Raw genomic sequence first — 17,550 nt, forward strand, 5'->3', positions numbered from 1 at the left:
ATTAAAGTCAACATACAGGTCAAATAACGAACAAAGGAAATAATAAAGTTTTAAAATTTTAAATGTATCTGTACAACATGAGATGGTCCTGTGATAAATAATTTCGTATTAGAATAAAAAGATTAAATAATTATACTTTTTACTTTAAAATACTCTTCTTTTTTTTTCAAAAACTAATTTATAAACCTATAATAGTGAAAAATGGAGCCTCAAAAATTTTGGGCCTAAGACCTTTTCTTTATCAGCTCCACCCTAAAGCATACTGATGACCAAGTCATGTTTTGTAGTCATTGAGTGTCTTTCACCGAGGAGCTCACCGAGAATCTTATTGATTCTACGATGCTGCTCGTTCTCAACTCTCGTGTTCAAAACAAGGTAACGGACATACCACATTTCCTTCTCAAGACGACACACAGAGTCTTGTAACGTGTTAATGCTGTCGTTGGTAGCTGGTACTTCCCATAGTAGTCCGCCAACACGAGGGTCAGGAGCTTGTGCAGGCGGTGCGGGGGATGGGGGTTAGCATAGCCATTTAGAATGCCATTTGGGATGTGGAAGTTGGTACTTTTAGAACTCAAGGAGTGTTTTGAAGGAGTGTTCAAAATCTTTCTTTTATTTTTATTAACAAGGCTGAAAATGAAAGGAATTCAATTATAGGGAATAAAAGCAAGTGTCTTTTCCATTTCTCATCAAAGCATTTATTGTAAAAACCCGTTTCCCTTGTTTAGTGGTTGAAAAGTTACATTGAAAAGAGATCATATAGATGTAATCATGAGATATATGCCATAAAATATTTAGCCCAAATCATACGTAGCTGTAGAAGGGGACCCAAGATTCTATGCAGTGGACGCACTTGGAATAAAATGAAAGACACTTGGGTTTATAGTCAAATCAAGCAATAGAGTTATCAATAGAGTTATCTTGAAGAGCTATCAACTCTTCAAGATAAATAGAGTTGAAGTTCACCAAATTAAGCACCACACACCAACAAAAAAAAAATGGCAGAAATTAGAGACCAAAAATTGCCTCATGCCTTAGTAATTCCAAACACTTTTCAAGGCCATATAAACCCAACAATTCATCTATCTTTAAAACTTGCTTCGAAAGGTTTCATCGTCACTTTTGTCAACACTCAATTCATTCACTCTCAAATAACAAAAGCCCAATTAACATCATCAGGGCCTAACAATGATGATATTTTCTCTAAAGCCCGTGAATCTGGGCTTGACATACGTTATGTAACTATTTCTGATGGTTTTCCATTAGATTTTGATCGAAGCCTAAGTTCATTGCAATTTTGGGAAGGTTTTGCAAATAATTTTTCAGGTCATGTTGATGAACTTGTTGGGAAATCAGTGAAGGATAATCGTGTTGATCCAATCAATTGTTTGGTTGCTGATACTTTCTTTTCTTGGCCATCAATTATTGCCAAGAAATATGAGATTGTTCATGTCTCTTTCTTCTCTGAACCAGCTTTGGTTTTTGCCTTGTATTATCACTCGGATTTGCTTACACAAAATGGCCATACTCTGACGGTACGTCTTTAAACTAACATGTTTAAGATCATAAGTTTTAATGATATTTGTTAGAATTTCATACCAAGACAAATACCATCATAAAAAGAAAAAAAGTTTGAAATGAGTGACCGCAAGATTGTGACTATGATAATCTCATTTACGTTTAAGTTGTTTGAGAGAACACATTTTATTTACTTAATTATATTATGTCTTCAACACACCCGTGTAGCTGATTTTTCTATGCCCCAAGCAAGTGGGTATTCTTTTATATAATATGTGTCGTTGAAACTCAAATGTTGAAATGTATGATCATATCATCTAAAAATTCAAGTAGTTAGAAAACACACACTTTATTTAGTTAATTATATTTCGTAAATAAGAATCATACAAGAAATCACATGTAGATAAGTTGGTTAAATTTCGATTGATGCCAAGTTAATTATTTAGTGTAGATTAATGCGCAGGAAGTAAATACAAGCAAACTACTAGTACTAATAAATTATTTTAGGTAAAGATATTCGTATGCGATTGATCTTATATGGTCATTGCTTCTTAAAGTATGTTATCAGTTATCCTGTGGGATTTCCACATGCTTGTAGCATATCCACATCTCTTTTTGTGGTCCTTACAAAGCTGTTGTTTTCTCGAAGTTCTATGGATTGACCTGAAAACTATTTACACAATTTGGTTTGGTATAAAGTAATTATAAGTAAATTTTTATGATAAATAGTAATTAATAATATGATAAAAAGAGTAATAATTAGTTGATCTTTCCAAAAGGGAAGTAAATAGTAGTACTCCATCAGTCTCAAAATATTTATTGTCCTTACTAAAAATGTTTATCTCACGATATTTGTCGTTTTATTTACCCAAAACAAAATTAAGTAGCTTTTTCCCATTTTACCTTGTATTAATTACCAATGAGCTGATTTTGTGAGTTCATATACCAACACCTAAGAGGTTTCATCATTAATAGAGTAAATATTTATTGCGGAGAGAGAACATAATGAAATATATTAAGAGGGTAAAATAATCAAAATGTCACCCTTATAAATGCTTTCTTAATGGGCGTGTAAATAAAAAATGCGACAAATATTTTGAGACGGAGGGAGTAATAATTAAGGCATGTTTTCACTTGATGAAGGTATAAATCTTAATTATTCAGATTTTCATCATTAAGAATGTTTGTTTTTGAGGTTTGAATCTTAATTATTCATATTTCAATCATTAAGTATCTTATATTAAGATGTTATTCGTTGAAGAATTTATTCAAAGGTGACATTTCACAGCTACTTTATCAACTTTCGATGCTAACCACCGTTGATGTCGACATCACTCACCATTATCCACTATCGTTAACCACCACTATCAACCACCATCATCACCAATCATCACCTCTCGCGGGCACCCACAACTGCAATTGTTAGTCATCACTGCCACCAACCATCATATATTTTTTTCAAAATATTTTGTTGATATATTATTAGTGATTATTAAATTTAATATTTATTAATTCTAAATAAAGACAATGTTTATACATCCGGATAGAGAGAAAATAATCAATCTTAATTATAATAACTTAATATGACATATTAATATTCAGATACATAATCTTATTCAAATTTTTTAATCTTAATGTTCAAATATATATTCAAATTCAGACGTTTTAATTTTAATTAAAACATTTATCAAGGCTAATACTCGTAACAACGAAATAAACGAACAAGACTTCTCTTTCATGAAAAATACGATGCTTCTCCATTTTTTAACCTTATAGTATAATATAGCACTGTCAACAAATTGATATTTCCATTATTGTTGAACAGAAAATCGCAAAGACCCTGTTGATTATATTCCTGGAGTTAAGTCTATTGAAGCAAGTGACTTGCCCTTCTTGTTCCAGAATCCAATGGTGGACCAAAGTATCTACAATGCATTTCAAGATGTTAGGAAAACAGATATCATAATTGCTAACACAATTGAAGAACTTGAATTGGAAACTGTCACAACAATTCAAGAAAATCTCAATTTCTACTCAATCGGTCCAATTGTGTCCGCGAATTTCACTGAATTGACTATCCCGAGTAGCCTATGGTCTGAGATTGATTGCACCCAATGGCTCGATACCAAGCCCCGTGTTTCGGTCTTGTACGTCTCATTTGGGAGTATAGCCCTTGTTAATAAAGGAGATATTCTTGAACTAGCTCATGGCCTTATGCTTAGTGAAGTTAATTTCATTTGGATACTTAAGTTAGGTCAAGATGAAAAAAGTATTTTGCCCCTTGAGTATAAAGAGAAGGTGAAGGATCGAGGATTGATCGTGCCATGGTGCAATCAAAAGAGAGTGATTTCACATTCAGCAATCGGAGGTTTCTTGAGTCATTGTGGATGGAATTCTGTAGTGGAAAGCATTTGGTGCGGGGTGCCATTAATTTGTTATCCTTTGGTCACCGATCAACTTGCTAACCGAAAATTAGTGGTTTACGATTGGAAAGTTGGAATCAATCTTCGTGATGGGGAGTTGATCAAGAGGGAGGAAGTACATGACAAGATTAAATATTTGATGAACAGAGAGACTTCGAGCAGTTTAAGGAAGAATACTGCGCAAGTGAAAGAGACATTTCATAACGCATTGGCCATGAATGGATCATCAAATGTTAATTTTAACAAGTTAGTTGAAGAACTGAAGATGAAGACTAGTTTAGCTTGAGAGATGTTTTTTAAAAAGAGACATTTAAGAAAGAAAATTTTCTTTCTTTGTTTCCTGTCTTCTTCTGTTCAAGTTAATAAATGTTTCTCGTGGAAAGGACGTATTTTTGGATTTGGAGGAACTTATACCATTTTTTTGCGCGGATTGCCCTTCTTTTGGGGTGGTCTTTAAATTTTGCCCCTCATATTTGTGGTCTTTAAATTATGTCCCTCATATTGTTGGTCTTTAATTTTTGCCCTTCGCATTACAACACTGAGCGTTCACGCAGAAATCATGAGGTTCTGAGTTCGAACCCTCGCTCAAACATAAATTAAAAAAGAAAACTGAAAGGCAAGGTTTGGGTCGCGTGTATGCCGGATCCGGCATACTCATGCCTTATGGGCAGACTTGGCATAAGTATGCCGGGTCCGACATAACTTTGGTAATTCCTTCATAAGTTTATGTCGGGTCCGGCATAACTTTGAGATCTCATGTCAACTTTTTACAGATTTTTAGTGACATCAAAATGCTCTATTAAAATTCAAGTGGTTTTTGTGTCAATGTGGCCTAAAGATTTTCTTTGCTACATTTCCTGTATTGGATATATTATAACTGCTCTTGTTAATATATTATGGGGTAGTGTTAGAAAAGAGTAGTTGTCGTGATTTTGTTCCATTATATCTAAGCTTAGTTTTTCATGAGTATTAACACTATGATAATTGTTGACAGCATTTGCATGACGATGAGTGGAAGAGGTCACGCACAAAGTTTTTACCATGAAGCCTTTTAGTTCTGTAATAATATTGGAAGGAGGACAATGAAATTCTTCCTAGGTACCCTCATCCGGTGGGGGCATACTTTTAATGGGCAAACTTTGATGTCGGACCCGACATAAACTTGTGAAGGAATTACCAAAGTTATGTCGGACCCGGCATACTTACGCCAAGTCTGCCCATAAGGCATAAGTATGCCGGGACCGGCATAAGTTTGGTAATTCCTTAACAAGTTTATGCCGTTGGAGACATACTTTTAATGGGCAAACTTTTATGCCGGATCCGGCATAAACTTATGAAGGAATTACCAAAGTTATGCCGGACCCGACATACTTATGCCAAGTGTGCCCATAAGGCATAAGTATGCCGGGTCCAGCATAACTTTGGTAATTTCTTCATAAGTGTATGCCGGTGGGGGCATAGCGAATTTAAACTCTGCCTTGCGATTTTTTTTTAAAATTTTGATTGTGTGGAGGTTCGAACCTGAAACCCATGGGGTTTAGCCGAAGGGCAAAACTTAAAGATTTCAAATATGAGGGGCAAAATTTAAAGACCACCCCAAAAGAAGGGCAATTCTGCGAATTGCCCAACTTATACTTGGAACTTTCAGCTTTTGTTTAGGCCATTGAGTCGGGCTGGGCCATTTTCTAAGGTGACGATCCCGAATGGCCCAAACCAAAGTATGTGGGTCATTTGCACTTTTGTCTCTATTTTGTGCTGGTCTTTAATTTTGCCCCTCAATGCAAACAACTTTTTCTCAGGGCATTAAATTTATATTTTCGGATCATAACATCCCATAACTTATGGCCGGTGCCTTAAAAAACTTATACACACTAGGTAGAAGTTTGATTTTGAAGCACAAAAATTAAAGACCAGACCATTTGAAGGGAAAAATTAAAGACCAACCCATTTGAAGAGAAACCGTGCAATTATATTAAGTAGGGAAAAGGGCCTGATTTACCCCTCTACTATTGAAAATAGTCCATATTTACCCCCCGTTATACTATCAGCACAGATTTGTCCTTGGCGTTACATTACTTGCAATATTTGCCCCCTATTTCTAACTGTGCTCCAGCATGGCTATTAAAATTTCACGTGGCCTGACATTTGGATACATGGCATGCCACCTCACCATCCTCTCCCCTCTCCATTTCTATCTTCCACCCTAAAACCATGAGACGAGCTCTTTCTCTTTGCTCGCGCAATTTCCATCCCTCTCAAAACTTCAAATCTAATCCCAATTATTTCAACAGTAGTAAAATCATTCATGGCCCAGTTGTTTCTAATTTTCCTTCAAAGATTAGATTTTTCTCTTCATCAGAAAATGATTCTTCATCCAATCAAAACACCCCTGAACTAACCCTCAAACGGAGACTAGCTTGACTGAGTCCACAGAAAAAGAGACCTCCCTCAATGTTGAAGATGTCAACAGTAAAGATAAAAAATCTGGAATATGGTAATCTACAAATCTAATTGGATTTTAGTGGCGATTATTTTTCAATTCTGAAAAAATGGGGTAGTGGGTTTAATTTATCCTTTTATTTTTCTCTCTGAAAATGTTGGTATGATATTAGGTTTCGGTCTATGATGTAAGTAATGTACCAAGGAACCCCAATATTTAGTTATTTTGCTGTTTAATTTTTTATAAAAAAAAAAGTGATTTTGCTGGTTAATGATTGTATACTGAATATACTGAATCTCTCTTGCTATGACTGATGCTGATTGCTGAAAATAAAATATTGGAGAAAACTTATGGAGTAGTATTCTGGGTTTTATTTTATTGTCGAAATGTCCCTAGAAAAAAGAGCTATATTACAACTTTCTTGATGTGGCTTCAATGGTGGTTGTGTGGCTTAAAATCAAAATCACAAAATTTTAAGTTACTTGAATCTGATTTGGGGTTGTGTGGCTTTAATGGTGGTTGGAGATGGAAGAAAGAAATGGAGAGGGGAGAGGGCGGTGAGGTGGCATGCCATGTGACACCCACCTTATCCAAATGTCAGCCACGTGGAATTTTAATAGCCATGCTGGAGCACAGTTAGAAATAGGGGCAAATATTGCAAGTAATGTAACGACAGGGGCAAATCTGTGCTGATAGTATAACGGGGGGTATTTATGGACTATTTCCAATAGTAGAGGGGTAAATCAGGCCCTTTTCCCTATTAAGTATGTTGTTCTTTGAACTTATCTTTTCCTTCTATCCTAGACTAGATTATGCATTATTGTTTTATTTGAGAGAAGGATTAATCTAAATAGACGTTTATCAATTGCCTAAGTTAAAAATATCCGATGAATATATATTATATGTATAATTGTATATATTCAATGTAATTTATGTATACTAAGTTAAAAAAAAATCAGTAAGTCCAGTTGGTATTTATATTTAGAATATTCCATAAAATAATTCACTTAGATATCTAGTAAGTGGACCAGCATAACATCATTTGGTAAGGCAGAGCGTGAATTAAAATAAGAAAAAAATTTGTAATTAATCTACTAATGGCGTAAAACATATTTACACGTTCAATGTAATTGACTGATTCCAACTGGAGATTATGTCTACGTACATTTTTATAAGAAAAATTCGTGTACATATGCATATATATTTCGATTGAAAAAATAATGCATTCAGTTAAATTCAGCATTTAGAATTAATAAAATTAGTAGTGTTAAAATAATTATGATCTTATTATATGTATACATGTAATTAAAAAAAGTTACATAGTTCGAATAAAAACGCTTCCTAACCGTTAAACACTTGTTAGTTTTATTCATGGAATATGCTCATGAAGATTTTGATCATATATAGATGAATATTCTGCCACAGAGGCAGCTGGTTCGATGATGTCTTGGAACTTAAAAAACAAATAGATACATGGTCTGTAAACTAGAAACATGGGGGGCCTTAAAATTTGCAAGTGGAAAACACTGATTAAAGAAAACCCATACTCCTATTATAATTGGTCACACAATCCAAGCCTCAACATTCTGAAACTCTGAAGCCCATTGGGAAAGGTTAAGAAATAGATTTTTACATCCTTCAACTTGTAAGTATTTCAACTTGTTCTTTCAATCATCGAGTATGCAGGATTGACTAACCTCACTAATCTAAACTTGTAAGGAGAGGTCACATTTAGGTGCAATTTTGAACTCCAATGAGGATTATTGAGCTGACATGTTTTACGTTGGCTGTCAGCTTATGACAACCGTCCTCGATTCTCCTTTATCTTAGTGGCAATATGATCATGGAATGCCACATGCCTGTCCTAAAATTCAAAATTTGTAAATTTATAATCCTCAAGCCGCCTTTAATCTAAGTAAATCATTTACTTCACCATTATGAGGCAAGACTGAAACTTTGCCCACGTTAATCCTACTACTGTAAATGTTGTCCTTGGAAATATTTAAATAGGTATTTCCTGAGAAAAAAATAGGTGTTTTTATTTCATAACAAATTTAATTAACAAGAGAACAAAAATGGTCTAATAAACAGTAGTGATGTAGTGGTTATAGATCAATTAGATTATGACCTCTCTTGGTCTCTTAGGATAGTCATAGATTTGCTTGTCCTGTTGGCTTACCAAATTCGTGTTTTTAATATTCAATTACCAAAAAAAAAAAAAATACCAGTAGTATATGTTAGAAAAATAGGTAAATATGATTAAAGAAGAAATAGCTTTGAGGTGCGAAGAATCGACCTTTCTTAAAGAAATATTGCCCGTATAAAGATTGGTGAAAATATAAGCAATTCCCTTTAGGATACAACAAAGTTTGTGGTTATGCCAGTCGATTTTTCTATATGTTGTTTCACGAGTGTCTTTATATTTATAGAATTTGAGAAATGACTTTTCAGAATCGTCATGTTCTTTCATGAACAAATGTGCCTGTTCAATTTTAAGCCCTCTATATATTACAAATTAAACTACCTAACAGTATATTATTTCCATTCTATTACCATTTTTTTTAAAAAAAAAATCATTTTTCTTGAAGAAGCCGCCATATCATCACTGCTCTCTCATTTTTTTTTTTTTGGCAGACCAATCATTTCTACCTAAGACATGTGCAATTGCTATTTCATAATTTTAGGATCTGTGGGTATATGCTAATCAACAAATTATTTATAAGTGTCAAATGGTGGTGCATTATTTTAGTATCAGAAATTGGAGTACATGTTGCGCTGTGATAACTGACAACATATTATTCATGTTCTCCGGGGCAAATGTACCGTTACGTCAAACCCAATAGCTTTGACCTGTGTTTATGTATTTGTATTACGAGATTTATTAAACACACACACAATATATATATAAATTATAAATTTAGAACCCAATAATTCAACCGAGTTAGAATTCAAACTCATAAGTTCCTAAGTCTGATCCTTGTCCGCAACATATGTGAAAAGATTTTGTAAGGGATAATCAGATAACATAATCCCCCAAGCTAATAAGGTAAAGATATTCACATATATATGCTAACGATAAGAATGTTTTGTAACATGTCGTTGTGAATTTCAAGATTTACGGAAGTTGGTATTTTAAATTTTATGATGTTTTATAGGTGTAAGATTCGAATTTCAAATATTAGGCTTTTGTTTTATTAGCTTGAGCCCCCTAACTAACCTTTAAAAAAAAAAAATCAAATGCAACATCCAAAAAGATAAAAAGAGATTTAAATTACAGATTAGTGATCTTACAGTTCCTCATTATCCATAGGCTCACCCACACGAATATATAAAATAGCACACATATTTATTAGTGACAATGATGATAAGGGCAAGCAATAAAAATAATAGTAGTGAAAAGAACTAGTAGTAACAATTTAATTGGCGTAAACTCTTCAGCGCAAAAAAAGAAAAAAGAAAAAAAAAACAATTTGCATAAATACTAAACGTTTGACAGACGACAACTTTGGACTTCTTGTTAGTCAATATTTTTTATTGTTAACTCTATGATCATGCAATAATTAACTTTAAGAATTAACAAAATAAAAATAAAAATAAGTACCACTTAACCATGGTTAAGTGTTAGTATATGCAAAACATATGTCTTACATTCACTGAGCAAGTGTAAACATCCAATGCCAATATCAGTAGGCTCACTTGCACAAATTTAAAAAGAGAAAAGAAAACTTTAAATAATTGTTGCTATTCTTTCCAAAAATAAGAAGTTGCTCATTTTTATGTGTTGAGGGCTCGGTGAATTTCTTTTCCCTGCTTGATGTAAAAAAATTTAAAAAGAAAAGCACAATTTTCAGAGTTTTAATCCTCCATTTTTAAGGCTGACTACTCAATTTAATTGTCCTTTCTTTTTCCTTTGTCATTTAATTGTCTTTATATACTAGGACCAAATCTCTCTATAATTGTCATTCGTTATAACAACATTTTATTATAACGGCACCGATTTTTCATGTTATATTTTACTTCTCTATAACAACATTCTATCTATAACAGCAGTAACATTCATTATAGCGGCACACTCTTTGTAAAATTGTCTTTCTATAGCAGCCATACTCAAACATTGTGTAATAATATTTTGTAAGAAATATATTATATATAAAATATTAAAATATGTATGGTAATCATCAAGAGAAAGTTATTAAATTCCTTTTTAAAGAAAGTTTGGACAAAATATTTCGTCAATTCAAACATTATATGATCACTAAGAGACTGAAATTTACGAAACAACCCATAACTGCAGAATTCTTATGTCAAACTTGAAATATTTAAATTTTAAAAGCATATGTTCCTTAGATTTAATTCTTTTATCAGTACGGTACAATTTAGTTATGGATTTGTTAGTCAATTTAATTAATAATAATAAAATATGAAAATCAATTGAAATTTTAAAATTAACAAGTATTTTGTTCGTTTATAATATAAAAAATATAAGTTTTTTTTTGCGTACTTTTATATATAACAACTAAATGAGATCTAAACATTAAATGTCAGTATATATATATAACAATATTTCAATATAATAGCCGTGAAATTTTCAAATAAAGTTGGCACTATAGAAAGTTTTGCTACACTCCAGAAAAACAAAAACGACTCACCTTTCCCCCCTAATTTAAATGGGACAATGATGATAAGGTCAAGCAATAAAGTTAAACAGTGAAAAGTAGTAGTTTTACAGTAGCCGCAACAATTTAATTGGCTCTCAGCAAAAAGAAAAAACAACAATTTAACTGGCATAAACTCTTCAATTTACTATTTTTCCTTTTAAAAGATTCAAAATTCAATAAAAACAAAAAATAAAGATAAAAGTAGCAGACTGGTAATGAAAGTTTCTTTCTCGAATCTATTCTTCATCACATTGTTATATGTTTGCTCTAATTTTTATTGTTATTGATATTGAACAGTTTTCTTTACTCATGGGCAATATGTCTCGACGAATTGAAAGTATCTATATAATAGTACAAGCTTTTATTTTTGTGCTTATCAGCAGAAGAAAGAAAACAATTGACATAAACTTCAACCCAGATATAGTCAATATTTTTTATTGTTAACTCTAAGATCATGCAATAATTACAAAATCAAAGTAAAAATAAGTACCATTAACCATGTTTAAGTGTTAAAACTGTATATGCAAAACATATGTCTTACATTCATTGAACAAGTGTAAACATCAAATGTGGATAGTGAAGAAGTAGCGGTAACAATTTAATTGGCATACACTTTCAATTTATTATTTCTTTTTTTAGAAAAAGTAAAATTCAATTAAAAATAAAATAGGAACTGGAAATGAAAGTCTTTTTTCAGATCTATTCTTCATCGCACTGTTATATGTTTACTCTAATTTTTATTGTTTTCAATATTGAAGGGTTTTTCTTTATTCATGGACAATAAGTTTCGACAAATTGAGTGTATCTATACGATTGAAGCTTTTATTTTCGTGCTTATCAGCAGAGGAAAAAAACACAATTGGCATAAAAAAATACTAAACGTTTGACAGACGACAACTTTAGACTTGTTCAACCCAAATAGAGTCAATTTTTTTTTTATTGTTTAACTCTAAGATCCTGCAATATTTTATTTGTAGAGATTACTTTTTTTTTTAAAAAAAATCATTAACTTATGTTCCCCGTCTCACCAAACCTCATATGGTCCACTTCCTCTGAGCCACCAATCCCTTCGTTTCTTAAGTCACTTCAAATTTTTAATTTAATTACTTTCTACTCTTACTTTATATGCATATTCTGAGATGCCAATTCTAAGCCACTAAGATCCAATAAATTTATTAACACACACTGAATCTAAAGTGCAACAACCTTTAATTTGTTTTTTGTAGAATTTCAAAAAGGGTATCAGAGTTCTTAAAATTCTAACATGGGATACCTAATTGTACAGTTTTAAGCAAAGCAAAAATTGCAGATACCTATGGGTTCTACTTTTGGCCATCATGACTTCCAACTAATCATATTCCCCCTTCAATATAGATGATTATTTGCTATGTTAAAAGATTAAGATAAATCAGAAAATAGATGATTATTGAGCAAGGAAAATAGAGATGCAATCTAGCTCAACCTTTCATAAGGTGAAAACTTAACCAAAATTATATAAGGAGAAAACAATCTATACTCTAAATCATTGAGAGACTCTAACACTCATATGCATGCGTAGGACTGGACATTTGGACATGCAATATAACATGGGACTTGCAATATAACATGAGCTGCAACATTGATAGATCAACAATTGAAATGGACCTGACTATGATATAATGCGAAAAGAATGAACCTTGGTCTTACCAAAATCTTTATTTAAAGACCGTATAAGCAGATAACAATACATATCTTTAACCAATTATTTGGGACTCCGATGAGGGGTCGTTTGGTTCATAAAATAAGATGAGATATTCCAGAATTAAGTTTGAGATTAAATTTATATTTTGTTTGATTGAAGGTATAAATTATTCTAGAATAAATTCAATCAAATAACGAATAAATTTAATCTAAAACTTAGTACTGAATATCCAATCTTATCTCATCAAATTTGGTGTTATTTTATCTCGCCTCAGAAGAGATAAATTAATCAAAAAATTATGATTTCAAGACCATAATTTCGGATAACTTAGTCCGGAACCAGACGAGCCGAAAAGAATGAAAATAAGAAAAAGATGCAATCACATCTAAAGTATGAGGAAAATCAAATAAATCTTTATGAGCATGTTTGGTGCCTGAGAGTTAAAGGGGACATTAGAGTAGTCAATATCAATTGACTCCTTTTTTTCCAATATCTATTGACTAAACCATGGCCCAATTAATGCCTTACCTATACAAAAACAAAATAAAAATAAATAAATTAAGTTTGTTTGGTTACTCAAATTATAATTTTACAAAACTTAATTCCCTTCCTAGAAATTCTTGCCCTCCTTTAATTCATTTCCCTTCCTTTTCCCTTCAATTATGGAACACAAATAAATGCCACTTGATACTCATAAGACCCCAAAACACTCCACAAAACTAGTCAATCAATCATCTTCATCTTCTCCAAATCTCGAAAAAACATCTTCAAAAAAAAAAAAAAAAAAACAAACAAAAAAAAAAACACTCATCATCACCATCATCAATGGCAACAAATCATAGCCAAAAACCTCATGCTATAATGATTCCATATCCATATCAAGGTCACATCACACCCTTTGTCTATCTAGCCATTAAACTAGCTTCACATGGTTTCACAATAACATTTGTTAACACACATTACATACATTCCAAGATTTCAAACTCACAACAATCATCTCAACAAAATTGCCAAATTATAAACAAAGATGATTTATTTGCTAGAGCACGTGAATCTGGACTAGACATTCGTTACAAGACAGTTAATGATGGATTTCCATTAAGGTTTGATAGGTCATTAAATCATGATCAATTTGTTGAAGGATTATTGCATGTTTTTTCGGCACATTTTGATGAATTGGTTGAAGATTTGGTTAAAGGGGACCCACCTGTGACGTGCTTGATTGCTGATACATTTTATGTGTGGCCAGCCATGATTGCTGAGAAGTATAATTTGTGTTATGTTTCGTTTTGGACAGAACCTGCTTTGGTTTTTAATCTCTATTATCATATGGAACTCCTCAAGAAAAATGGACATTTTGCTTGTCAAGGTTAGTGCCACTTTGCTTTCACCTTTTTTTTTTTTTTTTTTTTTTTTCTCCTCAAGAAAAATGGACTCTGTCATGTAATTTTAAGTCTGAAAATAACTTTAGGAAAAAATTAATCGAATAGATAAAAAGATGATATTTTTGAGTCATTTCTGATAAATTATCAATGTCACGGAGTTTCATTAGTGGAATTGGAAAATCATGCATGGTAGCTGTTTTACAATTCCTCTTTTATCACTGAGTTATGTTTAGGATCCTAGCTTCGTGATTCGGGCTCTTTCTCTCTCGATAATGATATTTATCTTCCCTCATTTCACCAACCAACCTTGTTTTTTTTTGTTAACTTTAATGTACTCCACTTGCGCGCACTTCGAGTAATTTCTGATATTTTGAGAGCATATCTACTATTCGGAGTTTGGATCGATTTGATACTTCTTTCGCAATCCGTTCCGAAATCTTGTTTTACCTTGCATGTCTGATCACCTTATAGAAAAAAAGTGTAATTCCTTTTCTGTCATTTTGCCAAAAAAATTATTAATAATAAGTAAATAAATGTGTATAAGTATTTTTTGTAAAAATATAATAATGTATATATACAGTAGGCGACCGACGCCCTGCTTTAAATTAACATGGAATAAATGTCAATCAGAAAGTGAAGTCTCAAAACCAGCCAACATGTGAAGTCTGAGAACCAAGCAACATATATTTTTTTTTTTAATAATCATAATGTTCAGGCTAGTTTGGGCGTACTTTGACTAAACTAATTTTACAGGTACATGCTATTCCCCATCAACATGTATCACATAACACTGTCCATCAAGACTTAAACAGTTGGAGAAAAATTACATAGTAATATTTTTGCCTCATTTGAATATAAAGCCTCATTATTCTTAATCAATTTCATTAGTCACCAGGTGATACCCTTAAATGCCACCGACTAATATAGTCAAATTATAATTTCAATTGTAAATTGGATTGTGACAATGGACCTACATAACTGGTGTAAAATGCAGGGTAGACCAGTGGAGTGGCCATGTGGGTCTCTCTTCTTTCTTTTTGTTTTTGTCCTGTTTTTGGTTGTGGGATCCCAAGAAAGTTTGATGGTGGTAACGGTGGTTAGTTGAGATACCAATTTACTACAGTACTAGTTTTCTGATTTTCAGAACAAACAACTTGTTTTCTAAAAATAGTTTATGTCTTAACTAGAAATGTTTTTGTTTTGTTTTCAGAAAACATTAATGGTTGTTGGTTGAGATATACCAACAAAAAGGTTTTTGTATGAAACAGATTTTCACATGATCAGATAAATTAGTTAAATTGGTCTAATGGTGTCTTTAATGTAATTGTTTAGTTGGTTTTTTCTTTTTCTCGTCTATTTTCGCATGTGGACATCATAATAGGATAGGTGTTCACACTTGGAGATATCTTAGAATAAAAAATTAGAAATCACACTTGGAGATATCTTAGAATAAAAAATTAGAAATTTTTACACCACATAATAACCCAACAAAGTCAACAATAAATGTATAATTATGTGTTTACACGATTTTACATTAATTATACTCTTGTTATACACTGAATATACACCAATAACAACTAGGTGGTTGAAACTTTTTAGCTGGCTAACTAAAAATATTAAAGATGCCTAAACTTTGCCAAGTCTGTGCATGTTTGGTGGGCTTAGGATTTCATTTTACTATAGTATTTCAATAGCTGTCTTTTTAAGCCTCCTAGCATGGCCTTGACCCAGTGGATTGTCACATTTGTATTTCATTTACTAGAAAGGAGTTATTAAAACGTTTGTTCATTTTATATGTTTAAATTTGGACCATAGAGTTGGAACATAATTGTTTAATTTTAAGAAAGTTAGCTAATCATTCTTATATTGAGAATCCTTTACTAACTAATTATTGGTGCATAGTGGGATTGGTGAGTCTACTTGAAATTATTTGATGTTAATGATGTGACATTTCAGCTTATGAGTAGGCCTCTTTGTCTCAATATGTGCTACAAGTACCACACCAACCCACTATATTTTGGAATTTTTTCTTTTCTTTTGATTGAATACTTTATATTTGTGGGTGTTAACATCAAACCAACTCAACTTACTCGTGTTATTTTTATGATCTGAATAAATTATTTATTTTTATGATCTGAATAAATTATATTCTTATTTGTCAGATAATCGCAAGGACACTATAGATTACATACCAGGAGTTAAAGCTATTGAACCAAGGGACTTGATGTCATATCTCCAAGCAACTGATATTTGGACTTGTGTCCACAGGGTACTCTACAAGGCCTTTGCAGATATTAAAAAGGCTGATATCATCATTTGTAATACAGTCCAAGAACTTGAATATGACACTCTCTCAGCCCTAAACAAGAACCAGCCCACATATGCTATTGGGCCCATTTTTCCATCTGGGATCACTAAGGCCCCATTCAGTATTAGCCTATGGTCTGAGTCTGATTGCTCTCAATGGCTCAATAGCAAGCCCAATACTTCAGTTTTGTATGTCTCATTTGGTAGCTATGCTCACACTAGTAAAGAAGATCTTTTGGAAATAGCCCATGGGCTTCAACTTAGTGGGGTGAACTTCATTTGGGTTCTAAGGCCCGATATTGTGAGTTCGGACGAGACAGATTTCCTGCCCGTTGGGTTCGAGGAGAGTATAAAAGACCGTGGCTTGATCGTGCCATGGTGTAGACAAATTGAGGTTATCTCGCACCCTGCTATAGGTGGATTCCTGACTCACTGTGGTTGGAACTCGACATTGGAAAGTATATGGTGTGGTATACCGTTAATTTGTTTTCCTTTGTTGACCGATCAATTCACTAACCGAAAACTAGTTGTAAATGATTGGAAGATCGGAATTAATCTGTGTGACAAAGAACGTGTCACACACGAGGAAGTCTCCAAAAAGGTTAGGAATTTTATGTGTGGAAATAGTACTCAAGCATTGAGAAAGGCAGTGAAGGAAGTGAGAAAGACATTAGAAAATGCATTAGGACAAGATGGATCATCAGAGAAGAATTTTCATCAATTCATGGAAGACATAAAGGTCAATGTGAGGAAAAGGGCTGGGCTTTCTAATGGGCATGCTAGTCCAATTTACCAAAATGGTAATGGGCTGATCCATTGAATCTTTGAAATCTAATGTTAATTGTAAGAATATGGGCTAAAGGGCCCAAGTTAGGTGTAGGAGTTTGGGCCATTGCATTTGGGCTATGGTTCTATCTCTTTCTTTTCTTTTTTGGCTATGTTGTGCTCTTGTTATATTTTTTGCTCTTTGAATTTTATTTTTGCTTAGGTAAATTCAGGCCACTGAATATAAAAGTTGTTTGTTCAATAAATATTTTAGTTGAGTTTATTTCAAAAATTTTGAGATGATAGGAGGAAAGGTCCTCTTATATTTTGACAATGTTATGAGGTTATTCAAAGAAATGTATAATTATTAGTA

The 17,550-nt window shown here is 32.6% G+C and overlaps 2 protein-coding genes across 2 annotated transcripts; both read left to right on the top strand.

The window, feature by feature from the left end:
* Positions 1-250: 250 nt before the first annotated feature.
* Positions 251-4,326, top strand: LOC132630019 (UDP-glycosyltransferase 86A1-like). Its single transcript, XM_060345514.1, has 2 exons — positions 251-1,539; positions 3,344-4,326. Exons 1-2 carry the CDS (start codon positions 999-1,001, stop codon positions 4,225-4,227), a joined length of 1,425 nt encoding a protein of 474 aa, XP_060201497.1. The 5' UTR covers positions 251-998; the 3' UTR covers positions 4,228-4,326.
* An 8,981-nt stretch (positions 4,327-13,307) lies between these two features.
* On the top strand, positions 13,308-17,469 carry LOC132630020 (UDP-glycosyltransferase 86A1-like). Its single transcript, XM_060345515.1, has 2 exons — positions 13,308-14,089; positions 16,268-17,469. The coding sequence occupies exons 1-2, from the start codon at positions 13,546-13,548 to the stop codon at positions 17,230-17,232; spliced, it is 1,509 nt and encodes a 502-aa protein (XP_060201498.1). The 5' UTR covers positions 13,308-13,545; the 3' UTR covers positions 17,233-17,469.
* The last annotated feature ends 81 nt before the right edge of the window (positions 17,470-17,550 follow it).

The sequence above is a fragment of the Lycium barbarum genome, chromosome 3 (genome assembly GCF_019175385.1).
Source record: "Lycium barbarum isolate Lr01 chromosome 3, ASM1917538v2, whole genome shotgun sequence".
In the NCBI taxonomy this organism is placed as follows: domain Eukaryota; kingdom Viridiplantae; phylum Streptophyta; class Magnoliopsida; order Solanales; family Solanaceae; genus Lycium; species Lycium barbarum.